This window comes from Setaria italica, chromosome VI, assembly GCF_000263155.2.
Source record: "Setaria italica strain Yugu1 chromosome VI, Setaria_italica_v2.0, whole genome shotgun sequence".
Taxonomy (NCBI): Eukaryota; Viridiplantae; Streptophyta; class Magnoliopsida; order Poales; family Poaceae; genus Setaria; species Setaria italica.
This window is the reverse complement of record NC_028455.1, coordinates 35,740,510-35,755,268: the sequence shown is the minus strand read 5'-3', so window position 1 is coordinate 35,755,268 and position 14,759 is coordinate 35,740,510. Positions and strand designations below refer to the sequence as shown.

The 14,759-nt window shown below is 48.0% G+C and overlaps 3 protein-coding genes across 3 annotated transcripts; 1 reads left to right on the top strand and 2 right to left on the bottom strand.

Annotated features, from left to right (window-relative positions):
• Nucleotides 1-1,518: 1,518 nt before the first annotated feature.
• LOC101753311 (expansin-A32) lies at nt 1,519-2,591 on the bottom strand. Its single transcript, XM_004974170.2, has one exon. It carries the CDS (start codon nt 2,449-2,451, stop codon nt 1,606-1,608), a length of 846 nt encoding a protein of 281 aa, XP_004974227.1. The 5' UTR covers nt 2,452-2,591; the 3' UTR covers nt 1,519-1,605.
• Nucleotides 2,592-2,776: 185 nt separating this feature from the next.
• On the bottom strand, nt 2,777-5,304 carry LOC101753722 (superoxide dismutase [Cu-Zn], chloroplastic). The gene is made up of 8 exons (XM_004974171.4): nt 4,897-5,304; nt 4,303-4,364; nt 4,183-4,222; nt 3,832-3,927; nt 3,693-3,724; nt 3,515-3,590; nt 3,376-3,429; nt 2,777-3,130 (listed from the first exon to the last, which is right to left on the bottom strand). The coding sequence occupies exons 1-8, from the start codon at nt 5,114-5,116 to the stop codon at nt 3,105-3,107; spliced, it is 606 nt and encodes a 201-aa protein (XP_004974228.1). The 5' UTR covers nt 5,117-5,304; the 3' UTR covers nt 2,777-3,104.
• A 3,242-nt stretch (nt 5,305-8,546) lies between these two features.
• Nucleotides 8,547-12,243, top strand: LOC101754127. Its single transcript, XM_012847055.3, has 6 exons — nt 8,547-9,395; nt 9,514-9,583; nt 9,704-9,822; nt 9,980-10,946; nt 11,501-11,803; nt 11,893-12,243. The coding sequence occupies exons 1-6, from the start codon at nt 9,122-9,124 to the stop codon at nt 11,969-11,971; spliced, it is 1,812 nt and encodes a 603-aa protein (XP_012702509.1). The 5' UTR covers nt 8,547-9,121; the 3' UTR covers nt 11,972-12,243.
• The last annotated feature ends 2,516 nt before the right edge of the window (nt 12,244-14,759 follow it).

The following is a 14,759-nucleotide window of genomic DNA, read 5'->3' as shown; positions in this document are numbered from 1 at the left end:
TCGTCTGCTGGGAGACTAACTTTGGTGAAATCAGTCCTAACTGCTCAACCTGTTTACCTGTTGTCGGCCCTCAAAGCGCCTAAGGAAATAATGAAGAGTATTGATGCTAAACGAAGAAACTTCTTATGGGCAGGGACGGAGCAGCTAACAGGCGGCAAATGCAAAGTGAATTGGATGCGGATAACAAGGCACAGGAAGGGAGGCGGACTTGGTGTACACCTATGAAAATTCTCCAGGGCCTTGTGTTTACGGTGGCTTTGGCAGGATTGATGAACGAAGGACCATCCTGAGGAACTCAGGATATCCCTTGCTCCTAAGCGGATCGCAAACTCTTTGCAGCGGCAACGCAAATCACAATGGGAGACGGCAACAAGATATCTTTCTGGGACAACGGCCGGGTAGATGGACAAAGGCCAAGGGACCTTGCACCGAACTTATATCATATCTCAAAAAGGAAGAACAGAACACTTTACGATGCGATCACAAACCACACTTGGATACGAGATTTAAATCTTCTACATCAAGGGTTTACGGCCGCATACTTCATTGAGTACTATCGACTATGGGTTGAGACCAACCGCCTCCATCTTACTCCAGGTGTCCTGGACACCATTACATGGAAATTCACGCAGAGTGGGAAATACAGCGCGCAGTCGGCCTACAGAGCACAATTCATAGGATCCATGACAACTAACTTAGAACACATAACCTGGAAAGCATGGGCGCCACCAAAGTATAAATTCTTCAGTTGGTTGGCCATTCAAGATAGAATTTGGACAGCGGATAGACTCCAGTGTCGAGGATGGACCAGCAACCCAACTTGCGTCCTTTGCAGCACGGTCCAGGAGACTGGGTATCACCTTTTCACCGATTGTAGCTTTACACGTCGAATCTGGGGGGAAATTAATACTTGGACGCGTTGTTCCAACATTGATCCAAGCCGCTGGGATAGGCACGAGTCTATACATAGTTGGTGGTCTGCTACTTTGGTTAGCTCGGGGGCTGGTGGGAAAGGGTTGTGAACCCTTATCATCCTTGTTCTATGGGAGATTTGGTTAGAGAGGAATCGAAGGGTCTTCCAACATAAAGAAACGACGCTTACCCAGATAACCGATGGCATCAAGAACCAAGCCTCGATGTGGGTTGCTGCGGGAGCCAAACATTTGCAAGAACTCCTTCCGGTCCCCCATATTTCTTAGATTTAATTGACATAGCAGAGTTTTGGCTTTCCTAGTTTTGAGGAGGTGAGTGTAGATTGTGTATAGAACATTTATTTTTGACCCGTCGGGTCTTCCCTCTTTATTAATATAGCAGGTATGGTAGGGAGCCTTCACCATTTCCAGTAAGATTTGGTCCCCTGTTGGTGCCGATGATCGAGTTGGACAGTGTATGCTCTTGTGTATTATTCCACTGTGCACGTGGTCGTAGACAACTTTTTGCTGCTTCAGCATGCATGGATCGGGTGCATATTCAGCATCGATCGTCAACAATGCAAAGACTCGTCCTTGTCATTTGATTTTGCTCATCAGTTAATTTAATTAGTATGCAATGGCTAGTTGCGGCGGATACAAATGATCTGATGAAGATGCATGTGATCTGCAATGACTAGAAGTTCTTGGTCGCCTCGTAGGTGACGCCGAACTGCCAGTTGGTGGGGAGGACGTGCCAGGATGTGGCCTTGCGGTGGTCGCTGGTCATCAGCCGGAACGTCAGCGACTCTCCGGTGAGGTCTTCCCCGGTCTGCCACACCTGCCCCCAGTTGCGCTTCAGCTCCGTCCACTTGACGCGCTTGCTCCCCTTCACCGACACCGCCGCCAGGTCGCCGGCGCCGCCCACGTTGGTCACCATCACCATGTTGAAGTACCTGTTCCCGGTGATGGTGTAGCGGATGCCGCCCTGCTTCACGCACGCCACCCGCCGGTAGGAGATGGGCACGATCCCGGCCTTCTCCTCCGCGATCTGCAGGAACGCCGGCATGCTCAGGTCGAAGTGCTCCCGCGGCGGGTTGCACCACCCGCCGTTGTCGCTCGACTGCTGGTAGTTGGGCGGGCACAGGTTCGTCGCCGTCACCACCAGCGGCGCCGCCGCCGCCGCCTTGCAGCCGTGGGGGCTGTCCACGCACCGCACCTCGTAGCATCCGCCGCACGCCGCGCCGTCGCCGAACAGCACCGTGCTCACCGCCACCGTCTGCACGCCGTACCCCTCCGCCCGCGTGTCCTTGTACCCGCACGCGCCCGCCGTCGTGTCGGAGCCGTCGCGCCCGCCGTAGAAGGTGGCGTGCGCGGGCTTCCAGGGGCCGGCCGTGAACTTGCCGTGGTTGTGGTGCACCAGGCGCCCGCCGGGCGTCAAGGGCTTGTGGCCGCTCGCACCTGCGACGTCGAGCGCCGCCAGCAGCAGCAGCAGCGGCACGACGAGAGGACCTCTTCTCGACGTCGCCGGCGGTGGTGCCATCCACGAACCAGACGGATACTGGTTATTATTCTGCTATATAACGAGCGATGGATCAATTACTTATTGTTAGCTACTATACAATTTCTTTTCCTTGGACGCTGACGAGGTTTTTTATAGTATCAACCATAGCACGTGTATGGCAGCTGCATGATTTTGGCCATTTTTAGGCTGCTGCTGTCTGGCTGTTGAGGCGCTAATTCTGGGATGCGAAGCAATAAGAGGCCTGGAGCAATCGGAGGATCCATCACCATCCCATCCCAACAACAACAGAGGACGACAGCTTCCAACAGTTGACACGAGTCAGCAATGGGTCTTGTGCTAAACATGGATGTCCAGTAATAATGCAACATAACCGCATAGATGTTCAAACATTTTACAGGTAGAACAACACAGCAGTAAAGAGTTGATGCTCATCATATATAGTGCTTCATAGATCGATTATATATAGGATATGTGACAACACTTATTTCCTCGACTAAATGTTATTTTCCTCATACGACCGATCTACAAAGGCTATTAAGCACCATACCACGCATGGTGCAAATCCATGTAATACAAAAAGAGAGAGGAGCCGTCCCAGAAACACGATTCAAGACAAAAGGCCACCATGCATGGATGTGAGCTGAAGCTTCGGCTGCGATCCGGCAGGCAACTTACAATGGAGTCAGGCCAACGACACCTGCTCAACAAACACTGTGATCAGATAACTTGGGCTTGAAACATTGCACAGAACAACAGAAATATGTATACTTCATGTAAAATCATCCGAGCACCTTATCTTTACCATCATATATAGGAATCGATTCAATCGGTAGTGATTACAGCAAAGTTTGATATCTTTCTCATGCATGCTTAAGTAACACTGTACTAACATATCTACATTGAATCATTGATGGTTTCATAAATATGACAGAGAGAACATACCACATGCCAGTCTTCCTCCAGCATTTCCAGTAGTGAGGCTAAGCTCATGGCCACCTAAACACAATGGACAGAGAGATAAGTACCATTCATGTATTAACTAGGAGAAGGAAATGCGGAATGCAAGTAGAACTAAGCATACCTTTCCCCAAATCATCTTCAAGCTCATGGACTACAAATGCTCTCCCAACAACTGAATTTGGGCCGCTCAAAGGAATCTGTGTACAAGGAATCGCAAAAATTACCAAACTGAATTTTGAAACAGATTTCTAATACAAGAACAGTTATACAGTGTAAAAGTACGATTTCTCTAAATTTACCTGGCTATCAACGATGGTTGCCTCAGCGACTCCTATATCCCCACAGGTACAACAAAATGCCACAAAATAAGTCATCATCTAGAAGAAGAAATTTGCAAATGGATATCACAAGTGTGCTACTGGTTGTTACAGGCCTTACCCTCAGTATTGGCAACAATGTTTCCCAGGTCACCCGCATGACGGACTTCATCTTCTGGCGCACCGTGTGTCAGGTTGTTTGGGTTGAAATGTGGTCCTGAAATATAAATTTTTTATTTGTAAGTAAACAAAAAGGTATTTGGCAGCTTGAGCAACTAGATAACTCAGTTTATTTTCAAAGCTCAGGCATCACTGAGGATGCATGTAACTATAGCCTGACTAGCACCGGATGACAGAAATAGTTAGATGGAGATTTAACAGTGATTGCAGAAGACAGGCAACACTTGGTAGCTCATGAAGTATGAACATATAACAATCATGGGCATAATTAAAATCAGTGGACAATTAAGACCTGTCGATATGCATCCATTGGTGGTATCACCAAACTCGTGCTGCAAAACGAACAATCGTGTCATCATCCTTGCAAACCAAGGAGTTGAGATCGAAAGGTTCACAGGAGAACAACACTCACGAGGTGGAAGCCATGAAGTCCAGGAGTAAGTCCAGTGACACGGACGTTGACTGTGGTAGGTCCTGTTGCACAAGAGAAATATTCAGGGGGCGCAATAGTAGGCACAACCAGTTACACCTCAGAAGCAAAATGCTTGTGCATAGGTGATGTGTTTGGTAAGAAGTTTGTCAGGAATTGCATGAGTAATGATGATATCAGCAATCAATGAGCTAACCAACCCGACACTTGAGGCAACATGGTTAGATGAGTTAGTGAAAAGTCGAGACTCTTCCATATCGATTTTAATCATACATTTGCATCAAAACAGTGAAACTGCAATCGAATTGAGTTACAAAGTGTCTATGATCTATGAAGGTAGGAATATGTGCAAGCATGAAGCTGTTTGGCTGATGCCTGCTGCAGGGCAAATTCGGCGCAGTCCTTGTACCCGATTTAATAGTGGTATACAAGCAAGTTCAAACTTTTAGGTGAACTCGAGCAAATTGCTACAGTCCAGAGAGGAACAGGAACGTGCTACTAACAATTAACAAGGGAAGTGGGGATAAAGTCGCCTCTTTTGGCTACCGAACTAGAAGAATGGGGAGCGGAACGCACCTTCGTCGTCCTGCGTGAGCGTGACGACGCCCTCGACCTCGGATGTGCCCTTGAGGACGGCGACGGCCTTCTTGGTGGCGTCGGCGAGGACGAGCGCCCTGGCGGCGGCGGCACCCCCTGGGCCGGCGACGAGGCGGAGCGAGTGGAAAGGGCGTGCGGAGGAAGAGGGGGCGGCGAAGAGGGCGGCTGGCGGCGCGAGGAGGAAGGTCTGCGCGGCCATGGCGGCGGCGGCCTTTGGGAGTTTGGGAGGGTCTTGGGTGAGGGGGTGGGTGGGTGACTGGCGGCGATAAGGTGGGCTCGCCCTTATTATTATACTAGCTCCGTCGAGGCCACACCTGGTACTGCGAGGCGGCCAGAGCGAACCCGTCCGATGCAGCAGGCAGCCCGATGGATTCTGATGTGCCGCGTGTGGCTCAGCTCGCGTCACACGCCATGGAATGCAAGCGAAGCACGATGGATCTGTGCGCTTTTGTCTGGCTCGCCTCTCCTGCGGCTCCAGAAGCCTCTCTTCTCCTGGAGCTGAAGCAGAAGTTGCAATCTTTTGTGAACCTTTACTCTCTCTGTTTTCTTTTTTCGTTTTCATGGGTGACTTGCAACTTTGCAGGGATTTCTCTCCTTTCTTTTTTTTTTTTTTGCCGTGATGCATCGCGCAAGTGTCACGTTCGTGTCCTGCCAAAAAGCACAGTAGGGAGGGGCTCCTTCAAGAAGGTTGCTTGTGTCTTGGCATAGGACTATGGGAGTGCCAATGTTAACGGATGCATACATGGTGTACATTTGTACAGTTTTTTTATCCTTTTTTTAATTACTTTAAAAAAATCCTTTTTTAAAAGAAAATGCACGACGCGGTTCTTTGCATCCACATACATGTTACTATTTTTTTTAGAAAAACATACATCATACTTGTATTAGAAAAACATACATGTTACTATTTTTGGGTTTTCTGCTACTCCCCCTACTGAAGCAAAAGGCTCGGCCCATTATTGAAGCACTCCTGAGATGGCAAGGCCCATGACGCTCGCCAAGCAGCTGTTGGGCTGATATTCCTCAAAATAAGTATTGGGCCCATGTCATTTTAACTGTGCCACAGTGTCTAGTTAAAATCTGTCTTCCCCCCTCCCTACCTGTACAACTGTCTCTCTCTCTGGTTTTTTTTTTGAAACGAATACCTGTACAATTGTCAATTGTACATCATGTTAACCATTGCTGATTGCTCCTCCAAGCACATTATTAGATAAAAGAGGGCATTATATATTGCGAGGCAAACGTGCCTCCATACTTCATCGTAAACCGAACGATATTTTTCCCTACCTGCCGGCTGCTTATCGACACTTTACAATGCCGAATAGGTATAGCATGTGCTTTGTTTTACTTTACTGGATAGAACAAGAGACAGATAAGAGTAGCGAGTACGTCTGATGCAACGGCCAAAACACTCATCACCGGAAAGGGAAAAGCGAAATCTTCTGCGACAGCTACTGGACAAGATGTGCAACTTGACGCATCCTATTCCCTTCTGGAAATAAGAGGCAGCAGTAAAAAAAAGAAATGCATGTTCATCTTGTGCACTGCACTGATGAACAACCGACGGTCTACTGACACACGCATAGATGTGCTAGAAAACAAACCTCACCGAAAGATTTCTGCTGCACACGATATGCTTTTGATTCGGTTCTGAATCAGGATTCAGCACAACCAAAGTTGACTTGTGCCCATCATAAATATTTACTGTATATAGTTATTATTAAGCTCAGCTCGTAGTCCTAAATGCATGGATACTTGCATTAAGGCATGCTAAGCCGTGCTGCATCAACTATGCAAAATAATGTTGTTAATTTCAGACAGATTGAAAAAAAAATGATGTTCTGCATGCATCCCCATGTGACTTGTGATGGGTATATATTCGGTGGTTCCATCAACTGAGGCACTGAGCTGACGACTCATCTCCCATTGTAAACAAATTATCCATCTGTTGTGTCGCCTCGTCAGTTCGTTCTTGTCTGTGGAAGCAGCAACACAGATGTGTTGTGCAGTTGCTGGTGCCGTCGGTGGATGCTTTAAATTGCAGGATGCAAAAAAGCACTCGTCCTCAAAATTGCTTCCATATGTTGCAAGATCTCTCGTCAGCAGGAGTAAATGTAAACCAACTAGGGCACAGGCAAGAATAGTGGTGATCTTGTTTGGCAGATACTATAATGATTCTTGCACAACACCACGCAATAAGAGGGAAGCAGAGTCCACATGTGTGCAGGAGATTTAGGTGCAGGAGAGCTTTCGTGCTGCATAATAATGGCCTTTTAGATCTAACTATCCCCTTGTTTACTTGGCAAATTTGGGAGGTGCCAAATTACTGTAGCAACACTGTAGCGTTTCGTTTGTATTTGTGAATTATTGTCTAAATATTGACTAATTAGGCTCAAAAGATTCGTCTCGCAAAGTACAACAAAACTGTGCAATTAGTTTTTGATTTCGTCTACATTTAGTACTCCATACATGTATCGCAAGTTTGATGTGATGGAGAATCTTCTTTTTGCATAGTGCCAAAGTTGGGAGTTTTGTGGGAAGTGAACAAGGGCTATCTCTAATTGCTGCTGCTTATTCGGGTGGGTTTGTCTGCATTGGATGCAGTTGTCTTGTTCCTCATCACATGGGAAAGTACTCTTAACTTGCTTCCAAGCTTGAGGAATAATCGTAGCCTGGCTAGAGTAAGAGGCCGGGTCCAATTCCAACTGCCAATGAGCTTCCTTCCTTGCTTGCTTGCATTAGAGTTTTGAATTAAAGCTGCTTGCTTCCTAGTAATTAATCACGTGTCAAAAGGCATGATTTGGAATGCAAATAAAGCTCAAAGCTGAAAGGTGCTAAGCTGCAGTCTTCCCCAAACTGCTACTACTGATGTTAGGCATAAAGCAGAGGACATGGCAGGTGGCACAGCCGCATCGACAACGGGCCGGGGATTTTTGCTTTGCTTATTACTGAAGGAGAGCGATCAGATGCTGAAAGAAAGAACCAGCATCCATACGATAAAACCAAGTAGACATTTTTACAGCTCTCCATATAATATCTAGTAGTAAGGTTTAACATGGTTTGGCACATGGGCACATGACAAAGAGTTCGATGATGAATTGGGCGGACAGGAGAGGAGAGGACGGTGCCCACGGCTACTAGTGACCACATTTTACTATTGCACTAACCTAGCCCCACACCGTACCAAAAGGAAAGCTACTACTACTGTATACGTAGTACAAGTGCTAGCAGTGTACCACACTAGTGATGTTCTAGGAGTAGGAGGTAGCCGTCACCATTCACCAGGTTGATGAGGCTTCGTGGAGATCAGCTCAACTTCAGCTGGAATGGAAACGGAAAAGCGAGCCACCACAGCCCAGAGCAAGCAAAAGGGTGAGAGATGATATCTGCTTTGCTGATCAGCCGGGAGCTGAGCTGATCAAGGCAGGCAGGGGAGCAGACAGCAGAAAGCAGAAATGAGCCGCTATGACCCAAGCATTAGCAGCCAAAAAGCCATGCCATCCGTCGATCCATCAAAAAGCAAGCTGCAAACCCCCAACACCAGCGACTGACAGCCAGCCATTCAGCCAAGCAGATCGATCTCTCACAGTCTCACACTCCACCGCCGGCGTCCTCTCTTTTCTTTTCTCCTGTGCTGATTGCAGAGTTTGCATCGTCTTCCTCCTCACTCTCACCACGTCTCCTTATTGAGTTTTCACTCGGGCTCGGGCGGCGTACACGAGTCCGTCACCATCTTTCCCTGTCGTCCGGAATCTGGAGAGTTGGTGGTGGCTACGAGGACACGACGAGCCCCAGCCCCAGCCCCATACCATACCATAGCATACAGGAGTACAGGACCCTCGTCAGCAACAGTCCCGTCGCGTCGTGCGCGTGCACCTACACAACATGCTCCTCCTCCTCCTGCTCCATTATTGCGCTCTCTCCTCCTCCTCCGCCATCTCCTAATCACCCATCATCTCGCCGCCTCTGCTTGCTTGCCCTTGGCCCAGCCCCCCTGGTCCTTCTCCTCCTCCTCTCCTCCCAAACCAATCACACAGGCGAGGGCAAGGCAAACCAGCGCCTGCTCGATTTGATTGATCCTTCCCCCCGCCCCCATTTGGTTCCATTCTTCTTCCGTGCCCATGCCCAGCACCCTGTGATCTGATCCGGCCGCGCCATTGCTCAAACCCTGGCTCCTCCAGCCGGGGCAAGGACCGGGGGAGGGATGGAGGGGAGGCCCACGCGCCGCCGCGCCGCCGCCACCGCCACCGCCTCCAGCCCCAGCCCCGGCCGCAACAAGGTCTGGGTCGAGCCGCCGGGCAAGAGCCACCACCAGACCCCGGCGCGGTCGCCGCCCCCGGCCTCGGCCCCAGCCCCGGCGTCGCCGGGGGCGAAGAGGGTGGCAGTGGTGTACTACCTCTGCCGCAACCGCCATCTGGAGCACCCGCACTTCATCGAGGTGCCGCTCGCCTCCCCGGAGGAAGGCCTCTACCTGCGAGGTAATAAAGGCGCCGCCTTTCGGGGCCCAAATCAGCCATAACCGCTGTATGTAAATGGAATGTACGAACGAGCTGATGCCATTCCTTGGCGTTAATGGCGTTGCTGCTGCTGCTGCAGATGTGATTAACCGCCTCAACGTGCTGAGGGGGAAGGGCATGGCCTCCATGTACTCCTGGTCCTGCAAGAGGTACTACTGCACTTCACCATTTCGGGGGATCCAGTACTCAATAGGAGAGAATGAAGGCTAAAAATCCTCCCTTTCACTGGTACTACCTGCTGCTTGGTTTGATCCCTTCTGTATCGCCAGGAGCTACAAGAACGGCTTCGTGTGGCACGACCTGTCCGAGGACGATCTCGTGCTCCCCGCGCAGGGCAACGAGTACATCCTCAAGGGCTCCGAGCTCCTTGACCGCTCGCCGCCGCCAGGTATCCCACTCCCACCCACGAATTACCCTTCGTAGCGTTTTCAGTTTCACATGACCAAGGAAGAATTGATTTGATGCTACGTAGATTAATCATGTGTGGCCCGTGAATGTGCTCATCAGATCTTGGTTCAATTTCTTGTCCTTGTGTTGTTTTATAGATCGGCAGCAGAACGGTGCCAGCAACCCAAAGGTTGAGGGCCTCAAGCACCCCAAGGAAGAGTCCCCTCAGTCGCGAGGTTCACAAGAAGGATGCTCCTCCTCATCATCTCCGTCTGCCGTCGTCAAAGATATCTCACCTCCGCCCGCTACTCCACGGCCACAGCAACAGGGACAGTCAACATTGCTGCCATCATCGTCGGCTTCGACCAACCACGAGGATGAGCAATGCCGGACTACGCATTCAGGCTCATCAGGCAACCAGTCCCCTGAACCTGCAGGGAGAAATGCTCCATTATCAGAGGCAAGCTCCCCAGGACCTTCGGAGTACAGAGTCTGCAAACCCGTCGGAGCTCAGGACGCTGCCACGCAAACAGATGATAGTGAGAGATATGTTCCTGAGAAGGATACTCGTGTGACGGGAATGTCCATGGAGGCTGGTACATCAGATGCTGAGATTCAAGAATGCCATGAAAGGAGCTCATTGGTATCGCCAGAGGGACCTGAAATCGTTCGAGAATCGCCAGGGGTATGTTCTTCTGATGCTTCGCCAGGTGGCAGAGTTGAGACCTTGGAGTCCCTGATAAGAGCGGAAGCCAGTAGGAGAAGTAGCTTTAGAACACTAGAGGAGGAACATATGTTTGGCCCGATGGGTGTGAAACTCAAGCCAGCCAATTTGCTAATGCAGCTTATCACTTGTGGATCTATATCTGTGAAAGAACACCGAGGCTTTGGGATCATCCCAACCTACAGGCCTAGGTTTACACAAGTTGAGTTCCCTTCTCCAGTGTTCTCTACTCCCGTGGCATTGCGACACCTTGACAAAATCCCTTGTAACGCAAGAACAATCGGGATGAGAGCTCCAGAGTCTGAATGTTTCAGCGGGAGCTTGGTCGAGACCAAGAAGCAGGATGAGTCTGGGAGAGGAATCAGCGCACTCAAACGCTCATCATCTTATGATGAGGATAGGTACAGTATATAATACTACTCCAGATTGTTCTAAACTTCTGATCTTGGACTATGGTGCCAGTAAGAACGATGCATGATTTTAACTTGAATAGTGTAGCCTATCATGCCTCATTATCTTCTTATCAGTGGTTACTGTACTTTTTTGAACTATAGTCATATTGATTAGTTGCACTGAATGTTTAGTGCTAACTAGTCGCACTAATCTTGGGTGCTAACTGCTAAAGGCTCAAGTTATTTCTTATGTCTTTCTTCGTTCTATGCTATGATAGTTCCTAGACTAGAGGTATAGAAGAAGGTAAGATACTCCAACAATAAAACGCCCAAAAACAAACCATGGAATTTTCTTAGGTGGTTACTTTAGGTGTCAAACTGAACCTGTTACCTGCAGTGTGTCACTAAATTGTATCCAAGCTAGAAATTTGCAGACTATCACTTTATTATTCAGTGTTTTGTTACATCAGTCAAGCAGTCCCATTGTTTAAATAGGTTAGATCTTTGTTGGTACCTCTGGGCGTACTGATTTTGACCCAGTACCTCCTTTGAACATTTTCCAGGGTTTATAGAGAAGCACATTCCAAAAGTGATACAGAAAGCTCTGTTGAGTCAGGCAGTTTCAGGTGTCTCCCACAGACTATCAGAATTATATCATGTAAGCAATCGAGAAATGGAACAATACTCTCCCCTGTCTCTGACGTCAGGAACAGCTCTAGTCGACAAGAATATAGTGCTAGATCCTCGCCACTGGGTTCATCAAAGAGTGCAAGCAATAGGATGACTGATCCATCACTAGGTAAACTATCCTCTGCGAGAATAGAGTCATTCCACGAGGAGAAGGACCTGATCAAGATCGAAGAAAGTTGAGTTGCCTCTCACTGTTCTCATATATTCTTCATCTACTGGTTTTTGTTTCAAAATACTTACAGAATAGACCGTTTTAAAACTGCAGGCTTCCTTCTGGAGCTCGGGTTATAATCCAATCTGTACCTTTGTGTGAAGAAAGTGATGACAGCAATGAATCACTGTAAGGGGACGTGTTACATATATTTTTTTTCTTATTTTTTTTTGTTTCATTTTGCTGAGAACGACGTTCGTTGGAAGTTGGTGTGCGTGTATCATAGCTGTTGGAGTAGGTTCAAAGGTATTCATTTTGTGACCTGTGTGAATTTGATAGTCAGTCAACATTTTCTCACACCCTGAAGAAGAGAAGAGTTTATTTTGCTTAAATCTCCCACTTTTGTATCTCAGTGCAGTCAGTTTGCTGACTTCATTTCTTCAAGTAAATATGCATGGAACTGTATGCGCGCCCTGTTATCAATGTGTTGTGTTTCAAATGTCAAGCAAACAAAAACAAGTTAATCCCTTTTGGAATGCAATAGCCATAAAGCAAACTTTTATTTTAGTAGTATCCTAAGAAGCGCAGCACCAGGCCACAACAAATACATCACTGAGAATCTGGATTGATTCTTGTTCTAAGGCTGCAAGGCCAAGTGTTTATCCTTTTTTGAAAAACTAAATGTTTATCCTTTCACCAGAACTTGGTGGAATCTTGGTAGGGCTACATACAGTATTACATAATTCCTGGACCACTTGAAAGACTCTCATTGGGTAGTACATACATATGCAGAACTGAGTGAGAAGTGTGGAAATGCCTCTTTGCTTTTGTTGTTCTGTGGAACACTTGGCCTGCTGTGATGCTGACCTTGCTGCATTGAGTTGGACTTGGAGTGAATCCCTGAAGGCAAGGAATGCTGCTAGCACTGCTCATATAATTGTCTACATGATGGATGGTGGCACCTGAGCTTTTCAGCCAGGGATGCGCTGTTCCTTTTTGTGGGGGTTCTGGAGGGAGAGCCCGTATTGGGCACTTGTCTGAAGTGTTTTTTCCCTTGTGCAACACCAAACGTACTCGTGGTGAGTTGTATGAGATGGTGAAGCAGGTAAGCGTGACGTGTGGCTCAGCTCTGCGTTTCTGATCCTCGGTGCAATGTTTCTGAACGTGAAATGGTAGTATCTGGCATCAGGACATAAAGGTCATTTCACAGGAGTTAACATTTTTCCTGTGCAGAACGGAACACAAAATTGGTTTTGCATTTTTAGGATATTTATAAGATATGCTATGCATTTTGCACCTCCTCGAACATGACTTTGCAGAGTCGTGTAGCCGCCATACATGTATACTAGGTACAGGAACATTTGAAATTTCTCAAAAGGTTTTTGATTCATGGAATGTATGGAATGATGCTCCAGAGGTGCTGGGCGAAATGGTGGGCTTATTGATGATTATAACTGGCGTGTGGAGTCGCATCGCTAGGTTCGCACCACCGGTGGTGTCGACTGCGGCGGCGACTCTCCGAGAGCTTCACCATCTCCGAGGCCGTCACGCCGTCCGCCTCCCCGAGGGAGAAGATCGAAGAAGATTCTTGGGTCGGGGAGCGCAACGTCCCCATCCCCGGGGGATCCCATCCTCCGGAAATCGAGTTGTTTCTCACGATTCCCTCTCGGCGCGAGGTCGCGCCTTGAGGTTATGGCAACTACGTGAGCGGGAGAAGGTTGCAGTAAGTTTTCAGTTATGTCGTCGTTGTCAGGTGGAGTGGTTCGGTCACGTTGATGTCTTAATCTAATTGGTCGGGTTTGTCGAGGTGTCAAATTTACATACTTACTCGCGTTAATATCCCAACCTAATCGGAGGAATTTTTTCGGCTATATCATTAAAAACTCGCACTATCTTGTTGTACACGGTTCGTTAAAAAAAAAAGCTCACGCACTCCACACGCTACCTCTAGCTGTTCCACTCTGGACCGCACACACGCGAGTTGGGCCGGACCCGTCTCTTGCCTCCGTCGTTCGCCAACATTATCAGGAATGTTGCCTGGGCCTAGACCACCGTCAGGATGACTGGTAACAAACATATCGCCTGTAGCTTGCTCTGCTCTGGTTCTGTTGTTCATGGTTGTGGCGTGTGTTTGCGTGCCACCGCCGCTGGGTTCCCCGGTCATGCTCAAAGCCTCCGTACCGAAGGTGTCATCAGACTTTCTTTCAGTTCAAGAATCGTATCCTGTGGGGTGGAGTTGGCTGCTAAGCTTGGTCTCGTTTAGTTCCCGCTGCTTATTTTTAGCACCTGTCACATCGAATGTTTAGATACTAATTAGAAGTATTAAATATAGACTATTTACAAAACCCATTACACAGATGGAGGCTAAACGGCGAGACAAATCTATTAAGCCTAATTAGTCCATGATTTGGCAATGTGATGCTACAGTAAACATTTGCTAATGATAGATTAATTAGGCTTAATAGATTCGTCTCGCGGTTTAGCCTCCATCTGTGTAATTAGTTTTATAATTAACTTATATTTAATCCACTAATTAGCCTTCGAATATTCGATGTGACACAGACTAAATTTTAGCTCCGTAAACCAAACATCCCATGAAGCAGTGGTCTAGCAGTGGTAGTGAATACATGGCAGGCTTCATTCAGAATTCTGGCATCCCTTCTCAACCTGCTGTAGAGCCTGAACAAGCAGAGGACATGGCCAAGTCTTCCTTGCAGCAAGATGTTCAGGCTAAGGACTCCGAGGGTGACCATGCTGATGGCAAGGGGATCAAGAAGCAGTGGACACAGGGGCAAAGCCATGTTAGGCTTGCCGAGTGCACCAGGGGAAAAAAAATTTCAGAGATTAGAACTTAATTTTCACCACTTGTGCACTACTTGAATTCCGATGCATGCACCACCATCCGGCCCAGCAACCCACGCTTGCTACGCTTGCATACTTTCTTTGCAGGCAGGACACCACAATAAACAAATGGTGCAATT